The 27606-nt window shown below is 44.8% G+C and overlaps 1 protein-coding gene and 1 long non-coding RNA gene across 2 annotated transcripts in view; one reads left to right on the forward strand and one right to left on the reverse strand.

Annotated features, from left to right (window-relative positions):
• myg1 (myg1 exonuclease) lies at positions 1-25643 on the forward strand. The gene is made up of 7 exons (XM_006629366.3): positions 1-364; positions 6464-6576; positions 14488-14647; positions 15522-15671; positions 19401-19523; positions 20401-20582; positions 25354-25643. Exons 1-7 carry the CDS (start codon positions 65-67, stop codon positions 25541-25543), a joined length of 1218 nt encoding a protein of 405 aa, XP_006629429.3. The 5' UTR covers positions 1-64; the 3' UTR covers positions 25544-25643.
• LOC138225822 (uncharacterized) overlaps positions 21110-27606 on the reverse strand; it is an 11632-nt gene continuing 5135 nt past the window's right edge. The window contains exon 3 of the long non-coding RNA XR_011184308.1: positions 21110-21426. This is a non-coding gene — a long non-coding RNA (uncharacterized lncRNA). The remainder of the gene's footprint in view (positions 21427-27606) is intronic.

Raw genomic sequence — 27606 nt, forward strand, 5'->3', positions numbered from 1 at the left:
TCCGCCGGTCCCGCTGAATGAAAGTTCGACCTCTCATCTTCAATTGTTTATTTTGGGGTTCCGTATGTTGTTCTGCCTTAAGCTTTGTCGCGTTTTAGGCCACGGTACCTACCGTAAGCTCACCCCGAATCTGTCTGCTGTTGACCGGTTGTTTCAGCGAGGTTTTGTTTGTGTTCAATTCTGTCGTTTTATCTCGGGACATATTGGCTCTCCGAACAGGAACGTAACCTACATGCAATCGCCTGAAGCAAAGCGCTTCTGTGGTTTGAAAATGCCGACTCCTCGGATTGGTACCCACAACGGAACCTTTCACTGCGACGAAGTGCTAGCTTGCTTCCTTCTAAAGCAATTACCGGAGTACGAGGTAGGAGGGGACATTTAAAAATTTAATTTCACTGATAAAAGTTTATTACTACACGGTCTGAGAACTCAACTGCGCCATTTTCAAAGCTCCGAAAAGCAGCGTTCGGAAAGCAGTTTTGGAACCAGTGATAATTTATTTGTTTAATGGTAAACAAGAACAGAATGCTCGTTTAAAATAGAATTTGGCAGTAATGGACAAATGTACTTATCAGACCGTCTGCCTGTATAACGTTTTGTCTGTAATACAACGTTTATCAATGGTAGACGGGACATGACTTCTAAGGCTTCAACGTGCTTTGCAAGTTAATTGTGTACTGTAAGGGGTAGTATCCAAGACCGCATCAGTAAAAACAAACTTAAGGAACCTCAAGCTACATTTTACAATACGTACCTATATATACCGGGAGAAGACTGCGATCTTTCGCCAAATATTCCTAATGTAGTAATACATTAGGGTACACAGACTTATGAAATTGTATAAATTTGACAAATGTCTGATTATTTTTCTTTCTCCTTTCCACTTATGCTGGGATTTCATAAAGGAGAATATTCCTGATACCGTAATGCAATCGCAAAGTACAGCAGCGCCTTCAGTGCTAACAGTGATTTGGCTGTAAGAAATTTAGCTGTCCAAAATCCTGACTGGCTTTTCCTCTCACACTATATAGTTCTAACTAGTGACCAGAAAACCCCACACTTGATTTCTGCCCACGTGCTATCTAAACACGATGAGATCCATGAGATCACATCATTCGATTTAACAACAGAACATAACGGAACATAATATACCCCCCACAATCTTGGACATTGATGAGAACGTCATAACCACATCTATTTTAAATCCCATCCCCACCACTTTATTTCAGTCCTGTTTGTCTTATCTCTGTCCCATTGTCCTTAATATTATACATGAATCCATGAGCACTGGCATTGTACCAACGGTCCTCAAAACTGCTGCCATTACCCCCATGCCAAAAAAGCCTAACATGGCTCTCGACAATCTTAACAATTTTCGCCCCATCTCCAACTTACCCTTTCTTGCTAAAATTCTAGAACGTGCTGTCACACTTCAGTTACATAACCACCTCATGACAAACAACCTTTTCGAACCCCTCCAATCTGGCTTCCGTCAACTTCACAGCACAGAAACTGCCCTGGTCAAAGTCACTAACGATCTTCTAATAGCTTCTGATTCTGGTTCTCTTTCTATATTCATCCTTCTTGATCTCAGTGCTGCTTTTGACACTGTTGACCATAACATCTTACTTTCTCGTCTCGAGACTGTTTGGAGTTTCTGACCCTGCTCTGAAATGGTTCAAATCTTACCTCACTGATCGCTGTCACTTTGTCTCTCTTAATGGGTACAGGTCTGAAATTGGTCTTGTTAAGTCTGGTGTTCCTCAGGGCTCAATACTGGGCCCCTTGCTCTTCAGCATTTACATGTTCCCGCTTGGTCAGCTTTTAAGATCACATGGCCTCAGGTTTCATTTTGACGCTGACAATACTCAAATATACATCCATTCCAAACCTGGCACTGATCTGGCTGTCTCTATTCTATCTAATTGCATCTCTGACATAAAAATTTGGATGACTCAAAACTTCCTTCATCTTAACTGCGACAAGACTGAAGTCATGCTTATTGGCACCTCCCATCAAGTTCGTAAAGCCAGTCCTGTAACCCTATCTGTAGATGGTTCTGTACTTGAGCTTCAATCAAAATTGAAAAACCTTGGGGTTATATTCGATTCTGGCTTAACATTCGACCCACATGTGCAGCATACTATCAAAACATCTTTTTTTCACCTTAGAAATATCGCTAGACTAGACCATATGCTATCATTAACTGTGGCTGAAAAGCTGATCAACACAGTTGTGTTCTCTCGAATTGACAACTGTAATGCTCTACTCGCTGGGGTATCTAAATCTACTCTGAACAAACTGCAGTATGTCCAACATTCAGCAGCCAGAATCCTGGCCAGGTCTAGTGCAAGTGTTCACATTACTCCTATCCTGGAGTCCTTGCACTGGTTTCCCGTCAAATTCCGTGTAGACTTTAAAATCCTCATGCTCACCTATAAGGCTCTGCATGGCTTGGCACCTCAGTGTCTGAACTATTATCGCCGTACTCCCCACCTCGCAACCTTCGCTCTTCTAATTCTGCTCTCCTTACTGTCCCCCAAGCCCATCTACATTGTATGGGTGACAGGGCCTTCTCCTGTTATGCCCCCAAGCTCTGGAACTCTCTCCCCAAGGATATCAGAGAGTCACCTTCTCTAAACTCCTTCAAATCCAGACTCAAAACCCTCTTCTTCAGAAAAGCCTTTACTTAACTTGTTCCATTCTTCACCCCTCTGCTTTTCTTAGTACTGCCATCCACGGTCTCCTTTATGTATTGTAATTGTGTCATATCTTGTGTATTCTTTTTATTTATTGTTGTTGTCATCCTGTAAAGCGCTTTGAAAAGCCACCTTTAAAGGTGCTACATAAAATAAAGTTTATTATTATTATATGTTGGAAGGAAGAAATAAAAAAAAACAACTAAAAACCTTAGCTACTGAAGGCAAGGCCATGACATGTCACAGGACCACCTGACATGCAGTGATGGTGGACAGTCGCTTTCGTCTGTGAATCACATTTTTTTTAGGTCAATTCAGATTTGAACGCAGTAGAGCAACGAATGGGTTCTTGCCCTATCGCAGTCAAATAACGGGAGACGGTGTGTTGTAATGGGTACGGTACTCGGCGTGATTGGTTTCCGTACAAGAGGTTTCTGTCCGGAGAGCCGCAGAGCTCGGGGATCTAGAGTTGACTACTTGTGTGTTTTATTCAGGTAAATAATACTCAAATAGAGCTGTGTAGTGATTTTTTTTTTTATTTTGGTATTTTAGGTTGGGGGGTCTGATCTAGGCCTGTCACGTCTGACTGCTGTTCTGTCGCGGTGTTTGTTTTGCCGCCTGCGGTGGTGTCCCGCGGAGACTGCAGTCAAGAACCACAGGCCTGCCAGCCACCTCTGGCTCTCCGATATGTTTACTCCTTTTTTTCACAGGACAAACTGTGAGGAAAAACGCCGAACGCGGAGTTTTTATTTCCTAGTGCAGTGGAACTCGTTAACCCTTCCCTGCAGGTTTCTCACTGCAGTCAAATAGTACATTTTCCGTTCCAATGGTGCAAAAACATTTTTCGCCCCCAAAAAGGTATACATCCAGTCTAAAAACAAAATGTGCTGCTGCTGTAATGTGGGGGCCACTAATCTAATGATCACGTTTCAGACTCGAAAAACACAGGGTCCTGACATGAGGGGGACTGAAAGAATGTCCAAAAAACCACACTGCGAATAAGTTATAGGTTTATTCCATGCTGAAAAGAGAAGAAAGGAAACGCAACGTTTCGGCTGTGGAGCCTTCTACGGGTGCCACACCTCCTTTCCTTTCTTCCCTTTTCAGCATGGAATAAACTTTCACATGTTCCTTTGCAGCTTCCGCATGCTGACGCAGCTGCCCACCTGAACTGCTTCTGCTGCGACCTACTGTGCCTTCCTCTAAATATTTTTCGAGATCTCCTGTTGTTCCTTCTCTTCCTCCCTGGGCTACCTGCCCCCCTCTCTTACGAAATCAGCATTCCGTCTCTTCACAGCGATCTGTTCCAAGACCAGGATTTCTAACCACCTCCTGCTATTCCTTTACAGATGCTGTCATTATAATGTCAATCCCAAAGGATTTTGCCTGAAATTTAACACTTTTTCCTTTGACTCTGACACAACCCAGAGTAACACTCAGAGACTTCTACAACAATTTTCGAGGAATCAAAGAAGACACCCGAAGAAGGCTCCACAACCGAAACGTTGTTTCCTTTCTTCTCTTTTCAGCACGGAATAAACCTTTACTTGTGCCATTGCAGCCTACGCATGCTGACGCAGCCATCCACCTGAACTACACACTGTTAACATACAGTGCCTTGCGAAAGTATTCGGCCCCCTTGAACTTTTCAACCTTTTGCCACATTTCAGGCTTCAAACATAAAGATATAAATTTTTTATTTTATGTGAAGAATCACCAACAAGTGGGACACAATTGTGAAGTGGAACGAAATCTATTGGATTTTTGAAACTTTTTTATCTAATAAAAAAATGAAAAGTGGGGCGTGCAAAATTATTCGGCCCCTTTACTTTCAGTGCAGCAAACTCACTCCAGAAGTTCAGCGAGGATCTCTGAATGATCCAATGTTGTCCTAAATGACTGATGGTGATAAATAGAATCCACCTGTGTGTAATCAAGTCTCTGTATAAATGCACCTGCTCTGTGATAGTCTCAAGGTTCTGTTGAAAGCGCAGAGAGCATCATGAAGACCAAGGAACACACCAGGCAGGTCCGTAATACTGTTGTGGAGAAGTTTAAAGCCGGATTTGGATACAAAAAGATTTCCCAAGCTTCAAACATCCCAAGGAGCACTGTGCAAGCGATCATCTTGAAATGGAAGGAGTATCAGACCACTGCAAATCTACCAAGACCTGGCCGTCCCTCTAAACTTTCAGCTCAGACAAGGAGAAGACTGATCAGAGATGCAGCCAAGAGGCCCATGATCACTCTGGATGAACTGCAGAGAACTACAGCTGAGGTGGGAGAGTCTGTCCATAGGACAACAATCAGTCTTACACTGCACAAATCTGGCCTTTATGGAAGAGTGGCAAGAAGAAAGCCATTTCTCAAAGATATCCATAAAAAGTCTCGTCTAAAGTTTGCCACAAGCCACCTGGGAGACACCCCAAACATGTGGAAGAAGGTGCTCTGGTCAGATGAAACCAAAATCGAACTTTTTGGCCACAATGCAAAACGATATGTTTGGCGTAAAAGCAACACAGCTCATCACCCTCAACACACCATCCCCACTGTCAAACATGGTGGTGGCAGAATCATGGTTTGGGCCTGCTTTTCTTCAGCAGGGACAGGGAAGATGGTTAAAATTGAGGGGAAGATGGATGCAGCCAAATACAGGACCATTCTGGATGGAAACCTGTTGGAGTCTGCAAAAGACCTGAAACTGGGACGGAGATTTATCTTCCAACAAGACAATGATCCCAAACATACAGCAAAATCTACAAAGGAATGGTTCACAAATAAACGTATCCAGGTGTTTGAATGGCCAAGTCAAAGTCCAGACCTGAATCCAATCGAGAATCTGTGGAAAGAGCTGAAAACTGCCGTTTACAAACGCTCTCCATCCAACCTCACTGAGCTCGAGCTGTTTTGCAAGGAAGAATGGGCAAGAATTTCAGTCTCTCGATGTGCAAAACTGATAGAGACATACCCCAAGCGACTTGCAGCTGTAATCGCAGCAAAAGGTGGCTCTACAAAGTATTAACGCAAGGGGGCCGAATAATTTTGCACGCCCCACTTTTCATTTTTTTATTAGTTAAAAAAGTTTCAAAAATCCAATAGATTTCGTTCCACTTCACAATTGTGTCCCACTTGTTGGTGATTCTTCACATAAAATAAAAAAATTATATCTTTATGTTTGAAGCCTGAAATGTGGCAAAAGGTTGAAAAGTTCAAGGGGGCTGAATACTTTCGCAAGGCACTGTATATATTCTATTATCTGTAGAATATTATCAGCAACTAAGGTTGCTGCTGGAAGAGGTGTTCGTGGGGCCAGTAGGGAGCATTCATCCTACGGTCTGTGATGGTTCTAATGCCCCTGTATAGTAATGGGGACACTATACTGTAGAAAGGTGCTGTCCTTCAGATGAGAAGTAAAACCAAGGTCCTAAATCTCCTTGGTTATTAAAAATCTCAGGGCATCTCTCAAAAAGAGTGGAGGTGTCAACCCCGGCTATATACCTGGCAGTATTTCCTTGGCCTTTACCAATCGTAATAGTGTCTAGAATAGCGCTATATTAAGTGTAAGGATTATTATTATATTGTAGGGCTTCAAATCATGTATTCAAGAGCCAAAGCATTGAATCCCTTAAAGGTGAGCAGAAATATGTTGACTTGCATTCTGAAATACACAGAGCCAGTTCAAGGCAGCTAAAAAAGGCCTTTTCTTCCTCTCCTTCTGTTATGTTTTACTCTTAGCCAGTTGATCAGCATGTTTTGTTCTTCAGGACGCTGAAATAATTCGGACCCGGGACCCTGCCCAGCTGGCAGAGTGTGATGTCGTGGTGGATGTTGGTGCAGAGTTTGACCCCAAAAGGCATCGCTATGACCACCACCAGAGGTATGAGCTGGGGTTGTCACTGGGGGCAAGGTGGGGGCTGTGAGGGGAAGCAGTGAGCTGTGGCTCTGCGCTAAGTAGCGGGGGAAGCATCATTTCAGCATTTACATGTTCCCACTTGGTAGCTATTGAGATCACATGGTCTAAATGATTATTTAGATTAGCTTAATAAAGCACATGCTCATTAGTGCTTTATTTAAACTGCAACAAGACTGAAGTCATGCTTCTCAGCAACTCCCATGTAGTACTCCTATCTGTGGGTGGCACTGTACTTGAATTTGGATCTAAATTGAAAAACTTGGGGGTGATATTTGATCCAGGTGTGCAAAATATTGTAAGAACATTGTTCTTCCACCTCAGAAATATCACTAGACTAAGTCCTGTGATATTAACTGTTGCTGAAAAGCTGGTCAACTCTTTTGTCTGACTCCTGAATTGATTTCCGTAATGCCCTATTTGCTGGTGTCCAGAAGTCGTAGACAGACTCCTGACCGGGTCTGGTGCAAAATGACTCCTAGCCTGGAGCCTTTACAGTGGCTCCCATCAGGTTTACCTATAAAGGTCTAGATGGCTTGGCACCTCAGTACCTGTCTGACTTACTGCCGTCCTACTCCCCACCTCGCAACCTTCGCTCTTCTAATTCTGGTCTCCTATCTGTCCTCCAAGCCCGTCGACATTTTATGGATGACAGGACCTTCTCCTGCTATTTCCCAGAGCTTTGGAGCTCTATCCCTAAAGATATCAGAGTCACCTTCCCTGAGCTCCTTCAGATGAAGTCTCAAAACCTTCTTCTTTAGAAGGGCCTGTATTTCACTGCTCCTGTCTGCCCCTTTCCTACTGTATTCCAAACCCTGATTGTAATTGTGTAAGTTTGCTGTTTCCTTTTCTTGTGTGCTTTTATTTCTTACTGTAAAGCACTTTGAGAATCCACTTTTGAAAGTGCTATATAAAATACGTTTAATTTTTTTTTTTTGACGTTTTAGTATCTTCAGGGACTGGCTTGAAAATGGCTACACTTGACTGTGGGGTGAGAAGAAAAGGGTGGCGAGTTGTTGTAGAGCAGAGAAGTCCACACACAAGCCTGGAGGCTCACTGGAGCTAATCCTGGATCCCTTAGCATCAGATAAGGAGTGTGCGACTCCCCCCTTGCCCCTGCAGTGTTAACCCTAGCAATGCTGGAAACCGTTCGTACAGCTGGGTACAAACAGGAGCGACTGGGGAAAAATACCTTGTTCAAAGGTACAACAGTAACTGCAATAGGGACTTGAAACTAGGGCTGGGTGATATGGCCAAAAACAATTATCACGATAATTTACATATCAGTCGATATCAATAATTATCACGATAAATGTCAAGTCATTATTTCTTTCAAGTTTAAAGGCAGATGTTTTCTCCTGAGTGAAAGTTGAAGAAACCAGACAGTTAATTGGTAAATTAAACAACTCTTTATTTTAAGAACACAACAAACACTTGCCAAACAGCAGAAACATTATATCGAACATTTATCGAACTTTTGTTAAAATTCTATCGAGGAAAATAATATTGCGATAATTATCGTTATCGAATTATCGCCCAGCACTACTTGAAACTGCATCTTTTGAATTACAAGTCCAGAGTCCTAACTGCTGCTATGCTGTATCCCCCTGCAGTGTACAGTGGAGGGCAGGTTATAGACCCAGTCGCTGGCTGTTGGTACTGGGTTTACAGAAAGGACATAACGCAGGATTAGGGTCTGTGTCTCACGCACCAGGTGTTAGTATTAGGGTCTGCGTCTCACACACCGGATGTTGGTATTAGGGTCTGTGACGCACACACACAGCCACAAACACACACCGGATGTTAGTATTGGGGTCTGTGCCACACACACTGGATGTTGGTATTAGGGTCTGTGATGCACGAACACAGCAGCACACACACACCGGATGTTAGTATCTGCCACGGGTCTCATCTGACTGCTTCATGACAGAAGTCAGGGTATTAATTTCGATCACATGTCTGGGTAGCTTCTTGAAGATTCCCACAGCTGTTGGTGTGTGGGAAAAGTGCCTCCCGATCCCATTTTATATGGACTTTCTGGTAGTTTCTACTTCAGTCTTCCGGTTCGTGTTTTTAACATTAATGTTAATGATTTCGGTTGTCAATCCCTTGGAGCTTTGTGGGTACTTTGAGCTACAAAGCTATACACAATATTCTTAACGAGGGGCACATCCCCGACAGGACGCCAGTCCATCAGAGGACACACACAGGCAAGCACTCTTGCAGCAGGGCCAGTTTTCCCACAAACTTACCACTATGTTCCTGGATGGTGGGAGGAAACCGGAGCATCTGGAGCATACCCACACGAACATGAGAACATACAAACTCCACACAGACACCACCTCAGGAATTGAACCCAGGGCTCCAGCTTTGCAAGGTAACAATGGTAACCACTGTGCCATCACACCACCCTCTCCCTTCAACACTCCTTCCCTTCATTTCAGTTCTGCACTATGTCTTTTTCATGTATTCCAGGCTCAAGTCCATTTTTGCTGCACTTTTTGCAGCGAGTAAATGCAGCAGTTAAAAACTATTGAAAGAATATTGGGGAAAAAGAATATCAGTCTTAAGAAGGCAAACCTTCTGGGTTGGTCTGTATTCTCTTGTCATTCAAACTTAAAGCGTGATTAAATCTTCATGATTCAATCTTCTATCCATTATAGTGAGCAGAGCTGTCCAAACTCAGTCCTTTGTTACTTGGTACCTAATTGTTTATCCATCTAATGCTAACTCCCTCTTAAATGTGTTGTATAAACTAGGTGTCCACTTATTTCATGTACATTGATTCTTATTTTTTTTTGTACTTTGTGCACCATTGCGTGTGTTGGTAAATAGAAATTCTTTTGGGTATTTAAGGAAAAAAATCAGTTTGTCAATATATCCTTGTTTAATGGTAAATTGTAAATCCCTTCATCATATCGGAGCTCCACACGGCTTTTCTCTGCAGTCTGCCCCTTCCCCAGGGCACTGGGCTGGTAAATAAGTATCATGGTTCCTTGTTAATGAGGTAGAGCTGACGGGATTTATTTCACAAAGGAGAACATGTGCCAGTCACACCTGGCAAAGCTGGCCCATGGTCAGGCATGGATCGCAGCATAGACAGCTGTGACCGAGGCCAAGCGAGGCCAGTTTTGGTGAAAGCTCCTCCCAGCATCCCTGTATAATGAAGCAAAAGAGGAGGAATATTATCAACCCTCTTAACAGATCAAGAGCACCGAGACTGTAAACACAAGCCCTCTGGAGCTTTCAGATCTGCCAAATGGGGGGATTTTACTGGACTCTGCAGGGGTGCACTTAGTTCTCTTTTTTTTTTTCCAGTGATTTTTCAAAAGGGTCACAAACTGCTGTTATCCTTTTCAGCGGGATGTAGCGGAAATGTATTTACCCTTACACAGCTGCTCGTCAGCTTGCAGGCCTGTGGGTTTTTTTCCCGTTTTTTTAAAGACGGTAAGATTAGATTCGCAGAAACATTGCAGAAGGCTGTTACAATAAAGCATGATGGCAACGCTAACACCAGACGTGTTCGGGGTGTGTGCAGATCACCAGACACCCAAGCCTTTGTCACACCCTTACATACCTCCTCCTGGAAACCACCACTAAAGTCAGGTTTATTCTTTGACATTATGAGGTTCGGTTTGGTTTTATATTTTGGTGTGGGGTTGGGTTGGGATAACATACACCGTGGCAGAGCCTGCTTTAACATATAGGTGGTAGGTGAAACAAAATCCACAGTGTGTGACTTAACCAAGAGTGAAAATGAAACAGAAGTAATCTGTACCTGTACACTTGGTTAACCATGACCACTCCTTACCTGGGAGCCACGCACTCCTGCACAATTCACGTATGGTGGGATGAACTGTATAACCCAGGTCCTGGTTGCCCACACACCTGCTTTATGTTGGGTTTTTTTCTGTTGTGCTTCTCTGGGACACACGCATGGCATTAGGAGAGGTGTACTTACGAATGCATCTTCATTTTGGCTTGCCTTAGGTCTGCAAGTTGAGTCACATGTCAGAAGCGTGAAATCTCTCTGTCTCCTGGCCTTGGCAAAAATACAAAAGCCTGCAGCTAGGGGACAACTTAAATTGCTTGGAAAAGTCCCTGTGCAGTGGCACTCTAATTCCCAGCCCTGGGGGTAGGAAATTTCCATGTTTGTGTCACAACGGCTCATCAAACCAGAGCTTCTCCTGGTTTCCATAACGTTAAGTGATCAGAGGTCTTGTGACCTCCTCCCTTGAGCCCATCTTAGAACCCCTCACCAAATACTGGTCCCAGTTCATACGGATGGGTGGGCTGGGCTAACTGGGGTAAAGCACCTGAATAGCACCTGCAGGGACAACCCGCAACCCACCAGTGTTGAGTCCACAGACACGTCCACTGTGCTATGCTGCGCTCCCCCCGAGCCTTGTAGGAGAACGCCAAAACCCCCTCCCCCCTTTTCTCTTCCTGTCTGCCGTCTGATGAGCCGACTACAGACGAAGCCATACTGCACCACAGATCAGCCTCGCAGATGCGGCAGGCAAAGCAGGGAGTGAATATCTGGATGTGACCCCTCTCTCTTCTCCAGTTGAGACGGCTATATCTAAAGACATCTCGGATCTGAGGAATTATGCAATTAGTCTCCCAATCGCTATGACTATCCCCTTGCTCACCAACAATTAATTATCCTCCCCAGGGTTTCGGCAGGGGATAAATATTCCAGTCACACCGCCTGCGATTTTAGATGAAGATGAGTGAGAGTGCTGCTGTATTGTATTAATAATCTTCCTCGAAGCTTGCGTAGTAATTTCATTAAATGTCTTATCTAAGAGCCACACAGCCCTTTGTTTTAATAGCTTGGCAGCTGAATTGGGGGAAATTAAAGGCTGCAGTGTAATGTTTTGAGAGTACTATCAGTGCTGTGTATGTGTTTGGCTGACTTCCGGAGCCAGGGCAACTCAACAGTGTACAAAACTTACAAAGCAGTGCCATTGTAATGTAATTTTACACGATGCAACAATTGTCAGAGCAGTTTACATAAACAGAGCAGGGCCTAGAATATAGATTATGAGCACATAGTCCAGTCCTTGCATGCCAGAGTTTACAGGTAATTTCAAATCGTGTATGATTAAGAGCTGAGAAAAAACAAATAAATTTGGCAGGCAAAGGGTTGTGAAGGTTTGCGAATAGCCAAAGAAGTTTAAAAAATAAATAAATTAGATGATCATTGGGAGGTGGTGGAACTTGGATTCTTTTTAAGGAAAGTTCTTGATTTTCACTCTCTCTTTCTGAATAGACATCGAAAGCCATACTATACACTGTATATATATGTCTTCTGTGCAAGTCCCTTTTACAGTTGCAAGCAACAGTTCAATTTCACACTCGTCCACGCTTGATTACGTACACACCAGATTACACTGTACATACTCATTTTACTCCTGTTCATTTAAATGTCACACGGCACTTTACACATAGGGGTAAAAAAAATTGTGCGTATATCCAGGCGGTTACATATAGATGCAGGTTAGATACAGGTAGAAATTTTGGTGCTTTACTTGGTACAACAGAAGAAATAACATTGTCCAGGAATCTGTGTGGAAACAATTACCCGGAGTGCAGTGCGGCATGTGCACTGAAAGGGGACAGTGGTGTAGTGCTCAGCAGCTGATACTGATACATGCGCTGGTGTGGTCTGGAGAGGGGGTGGGAGGGGAGGAGAGGTGGAGCAGTTTCAATGCCCGTGGGAAGCTGCTTGTCAAAAACTGTGTGAGGGCAAGGATGTGGGCACAGGAGATCACAGAGGCAGAACAAGGCTTGATGAGTCAGCCAGCTGTGGGGCACAGAAGGTGGTAAACAAGGATATAGAGAGGGAAAGACTGACGTGTATTTCTTGTTCCATTGGATCACTTTATTTAATGAATGGAGCATATTACAGTTTCCTCATCGTGATACTTCACAGTGCAAACTGATTATTTTAGGCAAGTCATTTGCAATGTATGCGAGTGCAGTTTGTAATGCAGTATCACAAGTAGGAACATATGCATTGACAGTACCTGCTACAAAGGAAAAATAATGACGTTTCTTAACTTCTAACTAATGAGAACTATGGATTTACCAAGATGTCTGTGTACGTTTCTTTCCTGCAGTATTATCTCACTAGTTCGTGAGTGGTAGGTTCAAACACACGATGTAGATCGCAGTGGTATTTTTTGGAAAAATTAGATTAATACAAAAAATGAATTCTAAGCTCCTTCTGCCAAGTGGCTTAAGGCTTTGCTGCACATCTTGGATTTGTAAATTGGATTTGTGGAAGTTATAACAAATCTTTAGCTCATTGCATTTCCAATTATGTTTGCGCCTCACAAATCTCTGTTGTTGCTAATGAGATTATTTGCTGTGCAAATTACTCAAAAAAAGAAAATGTTCCTCTAGGCTAAAAGAGGTTTGAGCCATTTAATTAAAGAAAAGTCCAAATTCAAGCTAATTGTTTTGAAAATCTAGTTATAAATATTAGAAACATTTTTCCAAGAACAATTAATTTAAATATCACAATACGAGCTGTGAGATCAGATGATATGCGATTTGTTGTCTTCATGTAGATTATTGAAACATCAGAATTCGCCCAATCTTCTTTAACTAGACCTTTCTTCAAAATGATACCTTACAACTCATACAAATGTGATTCCTGTCTTGAGAAGACATTGCCAGAACAGACACTGTTCTGAAGTGCAGAAGTTCAGTCTGAAGTGCAGACTTGAAATCAACCCAGAGAGCTATTTCACATTCAGCAGTGAAGCAAAGATGTAGACTCGCCAATCAAAACTAAAAGGGAATTTGTTTAAGCAGAGATTTTTACACAGACTGTGGCCCAGTCAGGTGTTTGAAGCCAAACGCTAGGTGCTTCTTAAACGTGGCCATAGGGAATTTGAGTTTCCCTTTGCTATATAGCCGCCAAATGAGCAAGATGGGTTCTGAGCCAAGCACATGAAGGAACAGGTGGAAATTCCAATGAGAACAGGAGGCGCGTCTTTGCACAGAGGGTGGTGGGTGTCTGGAAGAAGCTAGCCACACTGTCTGGCCCCGCTGTTGAGGCCATTTCTCTGGCTGGGTGAGAAATACCTCTAATCAACAAGCTACTAGCAATCAACCCAGCTCAGTGGCAATGTTCCCTCTAATTTTTAATGGCCTGTATGCACCAAAATTTCAAGTTGTGCAGTTTTTTTCCCCAGTGACTAAATTGAGTGTATGTAAAATTGTAAACCTGAAATTATTTTTGGTTAATATAGTCATTCTCATGGAAGCATAGAGATCCAAAAGACCGGGACAGCGATTCAGCGAGCCCAGTCATGGAGACTGAGTGTTGAGCGAGCTTGAGCAGTGAGGTACGAGACTACGAGAGCATCGATATTGATTATCGAGGTGCAATAATACTCCACTCAGCCAAGTTGGGCCTCTCGCAGCCAGTCTCATGTGGTCAATTTAGCACTTTTCAATTGATGACCTTGTTTGTTTTATTATTATATTTTTGGGGCAAGTAAATTTTTTGTGCACAGTTCAATTTCCGATGTGCGCTGATTTCATAACTGTGTGTGTGTGCGCGCACACAAGCCACAGCTTAGAGGGAACATTGCCCAGTGGGTCAAATGGCCTCCTCTCATTTGTAACCTCATGATCTTACAATTAATGACAGGCAAGTGCCTGTGTTTTGCCACCTAGAGTGAGAGAGCATGTGGGAACACTGTTAAAGTGTCCAGAGACCTGCAGTAACCCTAGACAATGAACAGGGGTAAAGCAGTGCAGATGCATCATCGCCTTGCGGTCGAGCTGGGGTAAGTGTTCAACGTGGAAATGGCAAGGGGCCGCCCGATGATGGTCGGGGTCTCCCTTCTGTCTTCACAGGACTTTCAGTGAGTCGTTCAGCAGCCTGCGGCCCGAGAAGAGCTGGGTGACGAAGCTGAGCAGCGCCGGGCTGGTGTACCTGCACTTCGGCCACCGCATCCTGGCGCAGCTCACCAAGCAGCCAGAGGGGGCGCCCCACCTTGAGGTGCTGTACGACAAGGTGAGAGAGTCAGAGGACTGCCTGCTTTGTTTTACCCTGCCAGCAAATGGGTGGGTGGAGGGGAGGGGGTGATGAGATTATTTTATCAGTCTCTTTTTGTTCAACCTCTGAAGAAAACATATATATTTATAAAAACATACAGGACCCTACTGTATAAAATGAACCGGCCTTGGATGATGAATTCAAACTGCGATGCTGGACACATTTCGAATAAGAACGGCTTTTTTCATCATGCTGGAAATGGCAAGAATCTTATGGGAGTTGCAACCAGTGTAGTTGCAGACAATAGCCTGAGGTAACTTTGCAACTTTGATATTGCAGGGACAGGAATGCTGGCTTGTGTGCCACTGAAGTCTTAGCAGTGCTGGCTGTTTTGCTCTGAACGTGTCAATCATCCATCTGCAACTCACTCTTGTTTTTCAGATGAGTCAAGCGAATTAGAGCTGCAGGCTCAGGACAGTTTTTTTTTTAGCTGTGTTATCATGTGCTAGAACAGCCTGGCATCATGCACCAAAAAAATCACTATAAGAGTAATTTTGCTGCTTTGTAGCAATAGGGTCAGTCCTGACTTCTGTAAGACCCGATTCAATTTGTTTGTTTACGCTTAACAGATTTATTTGTAAAAAGAACCATTGAAAACCATTGGGAAATAGCAATAATACATTACTCTTTAAAACTGAATCCAGAAACTGCTGAGCTTCCAATAAGAGGGACAAACTGTTTTGTTTGCCGTGGTGATGTGTAAGTTGAAATGTGCAGCAAAGAAGCAGGGCTAGTAATGAGGGCTGCTGACAGTGACTCAGTGAGCCACCTTTCGCTTGGCAGAGGCGTCATCTCCGGACTCATGTTGGCCATCACTCTGTCTCTGCCGTAGCTCTACGAGAATTTTGTGGAGGAGATCGACGCCATCGATAACGGGATCTCGCAGTACGACGGCGAGCCACGCTATGCCATGACGAGCAATCTGAGCGCCCGCGTCGGGTACCTCAACTGCCGCTGGAATGACGAGAATCAGGACACGGAGGTGGGCTGCCTGTTAGGGTACCTGCTGTCATTGCTCCTGTGAAGAGGGATTCAATAACATGTATCTGACTGACATCTCAGTGTCATGAGATTTGGCAAAAAAAAATGCAATTTTGTAAGAATGCCTTCCTGGCGTCGGATTCAATGACATTTAAACCAGACTGATTTACAAAAAACGTCTTCATCGGTGCATGTTTAAACAGTGACCCTGCAGAGGTTTATGAAAATGTTGTGCAGCCCTAAAAATCTCTCGTTCATCAGCTCTGCTCTCGTACATTCCTCAGGGAGAATCAGTCTTGATGTGTGGTTGTTGTAGGGTGCCCTCCAGGCATATCTTAATGTACTGCATGGACCATGCAATATGGATGAAGTAGGGCCTCATTTATTACAGCTCACTTGGAAACAAGACCAATTCCAAGAAACAGCAGTACACGATCACAGGAGCCTGTTGACAGTTGTAGAGGCAGTTCATTATCAGTTCCTTAACTCTTTCACTGCTCGGAGTCCTGGACGCTCCTTCCTGGTATTTTGTACATTCGCAGTTTGCCCGATTACTTGACGGAGTAAGTGCACGAATTTCACCAAAACAATATTGTGAGCATGAAAAACTTAACAACAAAGGAAGATGGCTAGTAAGGAGTTATAGATTTGCCCTGTGGAAACCCCAACACGTTTTCGTGTCAAGTGCCAAGTTTAAAGTTTTAGAAAGCAAATAACTTCCGTTGTACTAAATCTTCACCAAAAGATTTCTACATCATTGATACTCAGAATGCTGCAAAGAATAACAAGTTCTTTATATTCTGTGCTGATGTGTGCATACAGTATTTAGTAGTGGGTGAGTGAATATAGAAACAGTTTAATTCCAATTCTCCAAAATACAAGCAGAATTACTCTCTAAGACACATTAGTGTTTGAATCTCTGTGCACCCACAAAAATTAACTCTTTAATTTCTACTTAACAGAGTCAAAACGAATAGCGAAGGGTAACATGCGCTACTTCGCTCCTAATCATTCCAGGTTCATTTGTCATCAGTCCCTTGCCTGTTGTGCTTCACTAGCGGGCTTTTCCCCAGAGAGGAAGTACTCTAATTATCCCTCCATGCCTGAGTGATGTATTAATGCCAATCAAATAAGTAGAGACAGGCCTGGGGGTACTGGGAGCACAATTTGAAACCTAAAAGTGGTCTCAATTAGCGTAAGTGGTGACACTCTGGATTATTCTCAAATCCCTTTCAGATCTCTGGCTTTGGGGAAGAAAATAAAATAAGACTGCTCGTTAAAAGCGGTTTGGCCAGAAGCCATTACTTTAAGGGAAAATCTGCTTATCAGAGCCATGAAACGTATAGGCTTCATCAGCTGAATGTGTGGTTCTGACAGGAATGCTAACTGAGCATTACTGGCGTCTGGCCTGGGATTTTCTCAAAGGTGGCTAGCATTCACCATTCGAGGTGCTGACTCTAGGACAGCGTGGTGTCACTTTTTGGGCAAGAAAATTTCCAGCGAAGAGGTGACGTACTGGGGTCAAGAGGGTGCTTTTACAGTATTTCACTGGACTTGCTCTCTCCCAGATCAGACTTCACTCTATTCTGACGGTGAAGGAGCGCATACAGAACATTTGCATAAGAAAGATTTGCTTGGAACAGAAAAATCTTTTTGGTCTGCTTTAGATTTTCTGCATGACAGCCAGGCGATACTTCCTTACACTAAGGGGTTGTGGGTGTCTGGAACTAGCCATCCCACCAAGCTGTTGAAGTTAATATCTCTGCTTCTGTTCAAGAAATGTCTGGATGTTCTTTTGTCCTGAAGAGGCCTAAGAGCTTGAATCAGAAAAGCACCATAAGCTTTATAGCAAATCCATAGGAAATCAGACTTCTAACAACTATCAGTCTTGCAGTATCTAGTTTATTGAACTTGGCATGACCTGGCAAAGCATCCTAAATGTCAGCCCTTCTCTATACCGTTTCCCGTTCAGTTTATAGGAAGTTAATTGTGCTTTGTCCCCTAACTGCATGAGTATATATATTGGGCAAAACCAAAGCTGTGTCAGGTGCTTTTTTTGTACACAAAACATTTCCTGAGCCCATTGCAGTCTAGGGGTAGTTAGAGACAATGGATAAACATGCTTTGTCTCCATGTGGAAACACAGGAGACGGATATACTGAGCTTGCGACCGGTCTAGCAGTGCTCTGCACCCTTAATGAGGCAAGGTACAACTGAAAGCAGCACAGAACATTGCTTTTACTGCTTGACACTGGTAGAGCAGACCCACTGCTTTGTGTGATAATGGAAAATTCAATTTGAGACATAATGGCCCCTGCACTTCAAATGTTTTATTTTCTAGTACATTTCACTCTCCTAGCTTAAAATGAAGCAACACATCATGCAAAAAATACTGCCCACATTTAAACTATTATTGTTGTTTTTGTTGTTGTTGTTGATGGTGGTGGTGGGGGGGGGGCTTGGTATTTAAATAGGTTCTGAAACGGTCATTTATTTTCGTTCTGTTAATTTTGCACCCCGCTGATTTCGCACTGATGGAGAGGCAGACAGAGAGCCAGAGCCAGTCCCAGCAGCATAACGCTCTCCCCCACCCCCTGCAGAACGCAGTGAGCCGTGCTGCGCATCACAGCAGTCACATCCAGCTTCTCCGTGACCTATTTCCAACTGCAGTGTATCATGCTAAACGATGATTTTGCTCTTGTTTGGATTACTGCGTGCTGCCTATGATACATTTACTGTACCTTCTCACTGGTGAATGCCATATGCACGTGAAGTTGTATTTTCCTGCAGTGTTATGGTTTTGCTGGACTGCGCTATCCATGCCTTTTCCATGCAGGGCTTGTATCACCCAGTGATTTGATCCATTTTTAATGCCGAAAATCAAATTCACTTGCAGTTCTCTGTTAATTGCAGCCTCACGTCCTGGCAGGTTTGCTCCCCCTCCAGACGCCTGGTCTCTGCCTTCTCTTCACCTGCAGGAGCCTGCAGTTTGGGAGGGGCTGACTCGGCTCAGAATCCTCTGAGCAGTGAGAGTGTCTTTTCTTCCTGTAGCTTATAACCTATCCCCCCCCCCCCCCTCCGCCAGACGCAGGTGCTGGAGAAGGACCCCAGCCCTTGGGTCCGGCGTGTACGTGCGAGTGTAACGCCGCTTTGTGCCAGCGCTGCTCTCCCCACGGAGGGGGGGGGGCTGGCGTCGAATTGCGCTTAGAAGAAAGCGATTCAGCTGTCAGTCCCCAGCCGTCGCGTCGCATCTCCAATCAAGAAGTGGCGCTTCCCATCCCAGCCCCATCACTCACCGAGTTTCCATCCCGGGGAACCGTGGAGCTGACGCGCAGCCGGGAGAGCCATTCGTTTCTCAATCAGCGGGAAATGGCCCAGCTTCCTTGCAGAAGCCTGGCGCCCTGTGACCAGAGAGTCAGCCAGGCATGGCGGCAGCCTGCGGCAGGGGTTCTCGATGCGTGGTTTAGGCACAGCTTTTGCAAATTGCAGTGGGTTTAAAAAGTGTCAATTTAATATAGAAACGGTATAAATATAGGTCCACAAGTAAAGTGGCTTATGCTCTAAATATGCTTCACAGGCAGCGTAGATTAGGGATTTTTGGAGTAAGACTTCTGTATCTGTAGTTCTGGTTTCACAGTGGTTTTAGGTCAATAGGTGAGGATGAGAGTCCAGCTTTCGTTTTATTTGATTGATTTTTCTGTGTTTTTTGATTGCATGTACGTGTCCGCAGGAAGGGTTCCGGAAGGCAATGAAGATGGTAGGAGCTGAATTCCTGGACCGCCTAGACTATTATTACCATTCCTGGCTGCCGGCTCGCACTCTGGTGGAAGAGGCTGTTAAATCCCGGGCTCAGGTACTGCTGCTGTGGAGGATATTCCGCGGATGCGGCAATGCTTCCCAGTTCCCCGCTGCATTCCCATTGTGTCTTGCATCGCAGTCAGGACGGGCACTGTCTCAGACTGCTTCCAGACACTTAGCCCGTGTGGAAGGAGTTTGGAATCCGCCTCCTCAGAAAGAGGAGGAGCATCTCAAACACTGTATTTCCAGATTTACCCTGTTAACAGACTCCTAAGCTCAACGCTTTGCCCTCATGGGGAAAGTAAAGCCCAATGGCTTTAGATGCACAACAGCCTGCTGTCCAGCTGTGATTCAATCTCTTATACCTGGTCACAAGGGAAGAGATCAGCACCTGCATAAGCACATCTGATTATTCAGCTCTGGAGATAAAATGACCTGCCCTTCTCCCAAAATCCTGTGCCCATCTGACACTGTCATGTACAGTTTTGTATGATGGCACATAGGCTGTGCAGTACCACCCGTATACAGGCATGTAATCTGAAAGTGAGGCATTTAGGAACAGGAACCACAGCTTTACAAAGGGAGGTGGAGGACAGGAGCAAAGGTGCCCAGCGATGCTGAGGAAGTCCATTGCCACCACAGCCATGAATTAGAGGATCTCAACTTCTGCTCTTGGAGGGCCTGTGTGCCTGCAGGTGCCCAGGTTTCTTCAGTACCGCAGGTTTTGGAGGTTTGTAAACTATTCTGGTTGAGCCCCACTATGTGCCATTTGTCACTGAAGAGCTAATGCTTGGAAAGGAGAACCTGCAGACACATCAGCCCTCTGCTACCAGGACAGGACCCTGTGCTGCTTCACATGAGCATGAACAGCAGGAGCGCTCGGATGGACCGCGGGGGAGGGAGGCGGTTCTGACGGCTGGCCCTCTTTGCAGGTGGACCCCAGCGGGGAGGTGGTGGTCCTGGACCAAGGCGGCTGCCCCTGGAAGGAGCACCTCTTCAGCCTGGAGAAGGAGCTGGCGGTGGAGCCGCTCATCAAGTTCGTGCTCTACCCGGACCAGAGCGGGCAGTGGAGGGTGCAGTGCGTGCCCATGGGCCTGCACACCTTCCAGAACAGGTACTGCGCCTGGCCGGGGGCAGCGTGGGATGAAGGTTTAGCACGGGGGTTTGAAAAAGTCCAGTCCCTTCACGTGCCTCACCCAATAAGAGCTGGTGATTGAAGGAAATCGGCGTTCATGGGAAGCAGCAGCAGTGGGTGTTCAGAAGTACTGTTTTGTTTCTTCATAAAAATGTCAGGGAGAGATTGAAAATGCTAGGAAGTGAACTTTATAACCTAAGCTGGAAAACCTTCTTTCAGCTGTGAATTGATTTTACATGTGTTTATTAGCTGAGCCTGGTGGAGGAGACCTGTGCATTGATTGGAGTGTTGATGGTGGTGGTGGGGTGAATGTGATTGGGGGGGTAGGTGACCTCCTGATCTTTGGTTCAATAAGCTCCTAATGATGGTAATTAGCCTCTTGTAGCCCCCAGAGGGCGCTTCTGACACTGCTGTCTGCACAGGTGACTCTGAGCCATGCTTTCACTATGGAAACCGGGCTGCCTGTGACCAGAAGGCCCTGAATCAATTCATCAGCCCAGTGGAGAGGCTTTGTTTGCTCCACTGTTTATATCAAAGCCCTGGAGGGCGGGAGAGAGAGGCCTCCTGGCTGCGCTTCCCCAAGCCAGGTAGTTAATGTAAAATGTATTTACATCCAGTTGTATATTCTCCCTTCGAGACACGCACACCAACTTCACAAGCTCAGCGGAATATTTTATCTTCTGTCTTCCTCGCTTGTCAAGAAGAAGCCTTCTGCCTAGCCTTTGGTACACATATCTTGTTATTGAGCCTTTTTTTTTTCCAGTCCTTTAGATTTCTCTCCCTGCTCTGGAGTCATTCCATTCCTTGCGTCCAAAAGAATGCTCTGTAGAAATATGAAATTGCGTGAGTAGAAGGCCAGGCGTATATTTGACTTTTATTTCTTGTGGATATACCCCCTCCCTGCACTTCTATAAAATACAGTTGGGGCTTTTATCGTGAGTGTAATTGCACAATCTCAGTCAGCTGCTGAAGCTGCTCTGCTTTCTGACAGGAGAAGGATCCTCCATGCATCCAAAGGAACAGTTCTTCTTACCCCATGCCCCTTCTCTTTAAAGAAGACGTTGGACAAAGTCATCCAGTCCTGTTTCTACATATACACTTTAATTAGGTATAACGTTTCATTTGCTTTTTGTGAATATAGTTGTTACAGCTCCAGTAGCCTTACTCCTCCAGATTGTCAGTGTCCCAGATTCAGTTCAGAAGTTTCTACTTAAAGAAGGACTGTAAAACAATTTGCTAGCAATGATTTTGCAGACCTAAGTGTTTGTTTTTTTCCCCACCATGGCTTGCACAAATCGCCAATGTCTGCATTAACCCCAAGTGGACAAATCCAGGCTTTGAAGGCTTGAAATCATCAAAAAGCGTTGAATCCACCCAGTTTAGGGAAGGATCGGCCTGGTTAGGTAGTGAAAAGCAGAGCTGGAATCAAAACCTACGGATACTACTGCCCTCCAGGGCATCCCTGGCACAGCCTGCAGCCACCTTGTCCTGGGCCCGCGGAGCTGAAACTGAGGCGGCCTGTCTGTGATGAGAACGGTTTGCCAGCGATGACGGGGACAATAGCTGGACACGTTCCTCCTCCCCCCCCCCCCTCCAGCCCCCCACTTCCCCACTGCGAGGGTAAATTCATCTGCTCCCATTACCGTCAAGAGGGCGGCGAGGCTGTCTGGGCTTTGAGCGGAGCCCGGCCGCTGATTGCTTTCAGAAGGGGCTGTCGTTCTGCTCCAGTGAGCTGCATTATGGGCAGTAATGGGTATTCTGCCACGCACTGGCCGGCTGAATGGAAGGCCGTGGCGCGGAACACCTGAGTGCCATTGTCGGGGACAAAGACGACGAGAGAGAGCGCGGCTAATTCTCACACTTCGGAGAACAGTGCTTACCTGCCCCCCCCACGCCACATCTCCTGTTCTCCATTACAAAGACTGAAAACTATGAAACTGAACGGCTCTACTTGACTTATTGACCTAGGCGCTGGGGGAGGGGGGTGGGAAGGAGGAGGGAAGAAAAGTCATTTCCAAGGGAGTTTGTTTGAATAGGCGATAGCTGCTGATTTTCTTAAATTGGTTAAAACGTTTGTATTGATTCAACTTCTAGGCAGCGAAAGGAGCTGGACTACTTAAGACATTGCGTAAGAGGATACGTATAATGAGATTGCGGCACTAGATGGAAAAGTGAAAGTACAGGAAGATTTAAGAGAAATCTAGATGAGATGGAGGATTATGAAATGGAATGCATTTTTTTTTATTTCTGCAAAGCTGGAAATAGTACTATCGCTGTCAACTTTTTTTTTTTGGCCAAGGTTGCAGGAAATCCATAAAAGAACTTTTCAGAGCTACCAGTCTGTATACTTAGATGTTACCATTTTTTTCCTTGAAGTGTAACAAATTCAGCTCCACTTAGCCTGAAGGAGTATTTGTGAATCACTAGAATCTTGAGATTCTTCAAGATTCTGTACCCCTTCCTATCTCTTTGAAATTCAGGAACAGATGTATTTATTTTGATCGTTGAGCCAACAATGACCCGATATTGGCAAGCAGCCTATTATGCCTGGCAGTATTGAATGTGTTTGCTCCCAATTTGGCCTGCAAAGGTTCAATCCTGACCTAAGGGAGGAGGAGGGCACATACTATGGCTGGTGGAACCTCATAGGATGAGATCGGAGCTACTGGCCACACAAACTGACTTTCAAGGCAAAAATCGGCTCTGAAAAGACAAACACCGAGCATCAGGGCAGCCATCACCAGATTGGTGCTACACACAACTGATGCTTCAGAATAGTGTAGCACTGAAATGCTTCCCACTAACAGGGGTTTCCACTGGGGGCGTGTGAACATCACGAGTGATGCTGCAGCCTCATCCCTGTCCGTGGTGAACAGCTTGGAGGTAAAACATTACAGAAAAATGTTCTGGTGACAGAATACTTTCGTGTGTATTATCTAGCGGTTTATCCTAGGAGACGTCCACAGACGTTAATCAAATCTGGTGGTGTTGCTTTTTTCCCTTTAGGGTGCCTCATTAAGCTAATGACCCACTGTTCTCGGTGCATGCTTCCAAGCCTGTGAATTCTGTAATCTTTTGACCTTTACTGTAGACAGATGGTTTTCTGTTCCCTGTCAGTTTCACATATTTTTCTTTAAAAAATAAATTGTGCTTAGTTTCCTTTGCACTTATGTTTCCCGAATCATGTCCTCAAGCCTTGGCTGTCTGATGCACGGTTAATACTGCATGCAGTCACACAAGACATTAGGCTCTAGCTTCGTTTTGGGCTGGTTATCAGACCGTGACGAAAAGAGTGGACTTCGCTGTGCCCCTTGTCAGCTGTTTTTTTTCCCCTCCCTGTAATATTTTTAGAAGAAGTCTGCTCAGGACTGTCGCATTGCTTTCCAATTCTAATGAGTGCAGTCTGAGACTTCAGAATCACTCTGGGAAAAATAAACACATCTTGTGTGAACTGGAGCTTAATCTTCATTCCGTTCAGCCACTTCTGCTTAATGACTGCAATCATCTATCCATTATCAGAAAGCCACTTACTCCCTGTGAGACAAGCCAGAGCCCATACCAGAACCATGGGCTGCAAGGCAGGCCCAGGGAACCAGTCCATCTAAACACACATACTGTACCAGCACACTGGTCCATTCTAGAGACAGCCAATTAACCCAGCCACCGTGGTTTTGGAAATCGGGTAACATTCATGCAAAATGGAAAGAAAGTGCTCGTTTAGCACATAAGGCATTCCAGTTGGGAGTAGAACCCAGGACCCAAGTGCTCTGAGGCAGTTCTCACTGCAGTGTTTCACCCTAAATGAAATCATATCAATATGACATGTATTCTTTTATGGTGAAAGATGAATGTAGTGGCTATTGTATTCTGAACTAGGAAATCTCGACCTGCATATTCCCTTACAGTATGTATTTGATTGCAAGGTGTTGGAAACAGTCACCTGCTTTTGTTGTTCTGCATCGCAATGCTCAGTTAAGGGGAACAGCTAACTCAGGCTGACCACTATGACCACCCTGCTGTTTGCATCAAGTCCTGCAATGATATTGGAAGTCTCTGTTTCTCCTCTGCAAATGATTCCCAAGCACAGGCTTTACCTATATGATGAGACATGGGCTGAGCGCATTGTTACAATAAGAGCAATTTTCAGCCTCAGTCTTTTTTGATGATGAGAACTGCACATCACTCCCGCTGTGGAGCAATTTAAGTGAAGATTACCAATGTATGTATAGTGTAAGCGCTTGCCAGTGTATGCTGTTCCCCGAAAATCAATCTCTTCACAGCTAATGCTGTGCTGTGCTCTCTACTTTAGCACTGCTGGCTCTAAACTCAGTCTGTCTTTGTGGTACTTGGTGATCCAGCTGCAAATTCCCACTTCAAGACCACTCAAACCCCCTGGGATGGACCTGTTCTCTTGATCTCGCCTGCATCCCGTTATCCACAAAAACTGGTTTCTCATGTAACTCAGAAGTCAAGACCTACGAATGCTTGATGATCTCTTGACGTTTCAGCTAGGAGGCCTCAGTTGCAGAATCTGTGGCTTGCAGTGAGAGATGGGCGATGGTTTATTGGTGCTATGCTCTTCACACTCCCATGGTGCACCTTTGAGAAGCTGGGGTGACCATGAAGCTGGATGGGTCCTTCCTTTGGTCCCAAGCGTAGCCCTGAAAGGTCCAAACTCCCGCCTCTCGGCCTCGCCACACCTTGTCCTCTTTCTTCATCCCTCCCTCCTGTCCGTGTGCACGACCCACAGGCTGTCCCTGCTGGAGGAGTGGCGAGGAGTGCGGGACGAGGAGCTCTCCGCGCTCAGCAGCATCCCGGGCTGCGTCTTCGTCCACGCCAGCGGCTTCATCGGGGGCAACCGCACGAAGGAGGGGGCGCTAGAGATGGCCCGCCGGACCCTGCGTGCCACCGGCCGGGAGCCCCCCGCCGAGACCAGCTGACCTGAGCTACCGGGCAGCTCTGGCTCTCGGACTTTGTGGGTATCTGTGCGTCACCTGGATCTGTATTTGTATTCTTTTTAAATAAACACTCTCAAAAAGATGAATGCATCTCCTTGTTTTTTTTTGTCGTTTTGGTCTTGAAACCAGCCCCTGGTTTGAAATGAAACAATAATAGGAAGGAGGGAGTGCTTAATTTCTTTTTTATTTGGGTGGCACTCTATATAAAAGTGCCTTAAATACGCACCTGTTCATATGGTAGAAGTGGGTATTTTAGGGAGCACTTTGGGTACGACAGCAGTGTCCTACCTGGGACTTGAACCCACAACCCTCCACTTACCAGTCCAGAAACCTGGCTCCTGGGCCGCATTGCCACCCTGATAGATTCTGCTGCCTTACCGCTGCAATTTTAAACTTGGGGGTAATTAAATATAATTGACACAAGCCGTTATTTCATTTCTTGTCGTTTGTCTCGAGTGTGGAGCCCCTGTTGATTTTTTTTTTTTTACAGCAGGAAAACGAGTTGACTCTGCCGGCCGCGGGTCTGCAGCAGCTCCAGGACGTAGGAAGTTGGGTCTGGGTTCATGCGAATCTAACACTGGGGCCCGAAAAGCTTCCATCTTTCATCGGGGATTGCAGCCCTCTTTATGCCCACCCGATTTAGAAATTTAATTCCTTTGCCGCCGCAACTGGGGCATCGGGGGTAAGAAAAAGAATATCTTGAAAGGGATTTTCCTGACTTAGTGCGAGGTAATTATAGAGCCGCCTGCGTGAGCCTGGCATGTCGCCTCATTATATCGAGTTTTAATAGGGCAGATCTGTGATGTGGCAAGCGTGACACGGGAACTGGATACCCTACACTGCTCTCGTTCATAATTAACACCCGGCCTATCTCTCGACTTCAGTGCTACACCTTCCATTACCACCTCCATTTCTTTGCATTGATTTTCTTTTTCTTCTCAGATGGCTGAAAATCGATAGATCGACGTGTCGTTTTCTCTTTTACTTCAGATGGCTTTGTGTTTTTTATTCAGTGAAATAAAGACAGCCTTACTTTCATGTGAAACTTAATCCCAACAGTATATGGTCCTTTCTGTAGATTTATGGTTGCTTTATTAGCAGATGGAGTACAGCGATCACTGTGTGCGTTTCTAAAGCCTGTACCTTAATTAAAGCACTATGTGTGGCATAGTAACTTGATCTTGTCAGGTGTTAGATGAGTGGGACCACATCTAGTAGTGGGAGAGACTTCCAATGAAAACCAGTTTACTGCTTTAAATGATATTGGTGGAACACTAGGTGGCGCTCTTCTTTCTGACCCAGAATTTCCAGAGTTAATAGTCTGCCGTCCTTAAGATCAGATGTGAAAATAAGGTTGTGTTAATTTTATTGCTGAATATCCTGTTGCCATTTGTAAGAGTTGTAGTATTAACCCCTCTGTCCAGGTAAAATACCACTAACCCAGCCTGGCCTGCCTACATTTTTTGCCTTAATTCAACTGATAAAGTAATTTCTCACCCCCTGCCTGATCTCCTGTGTCGTGGTCCCGGTGGTGGAGAAAAGGTGATTCACTTCACTGCTGGACAGGTGCGAGGAATTATTTCTGTTATATATCTCCCCAAATAGAAAGGTTATCATCTTTCTTCCTACACTTCCGTACTATGCATGGGTTTTAAGATTAATGTCTGTGTCAATCTCTGCATGATTCACAAGGCCAAGAAATTATATTAGGTACTGTTCTGTCTGTTTTAAGTTTGGTTTGTTCTTCATGTTGTGTTGGATTAAGAGTCTTAGACTATTAAATTATTCTGCTTTTTTAACTCTTTTCAGTGTTTTTACTTCTTTTTACAAAAAAAATGTTTTGGTTCTCTACTGAAATGGTCATTTTAAGATCACCGTACAATTTTACTCGCTCATTTAAAGAAACTCTGTAAAACAAGTCTCATATGCAACAGAGGTAGAAAAAAGCAGCGGATTGGCTTGAAACCAAGGGTAAAACCAAATTATGCACTAAATGATTTTGGGAATGGATAGGAAGTGATTTCCAAAAATGGCAACAATCCCAG

The sequence above is a fragment of the Lepisosteus oculatus genome, chromosome 1 (genome assembly GCF_040954835.1).
Source record: "Lepisosteus oculatus isolate fLepOcu1 chromosome 1, fLepOcu1.hap2, whole genome shotgun sequence".
Classification (NCBI taxonomy): domain Eukaryota; kingdom Metazoa; phylum Chordata; class Actinopteri; order Semionotiformes; family Lepisosteidae; genus Lepisosteus; species Lepisosteus oculatus.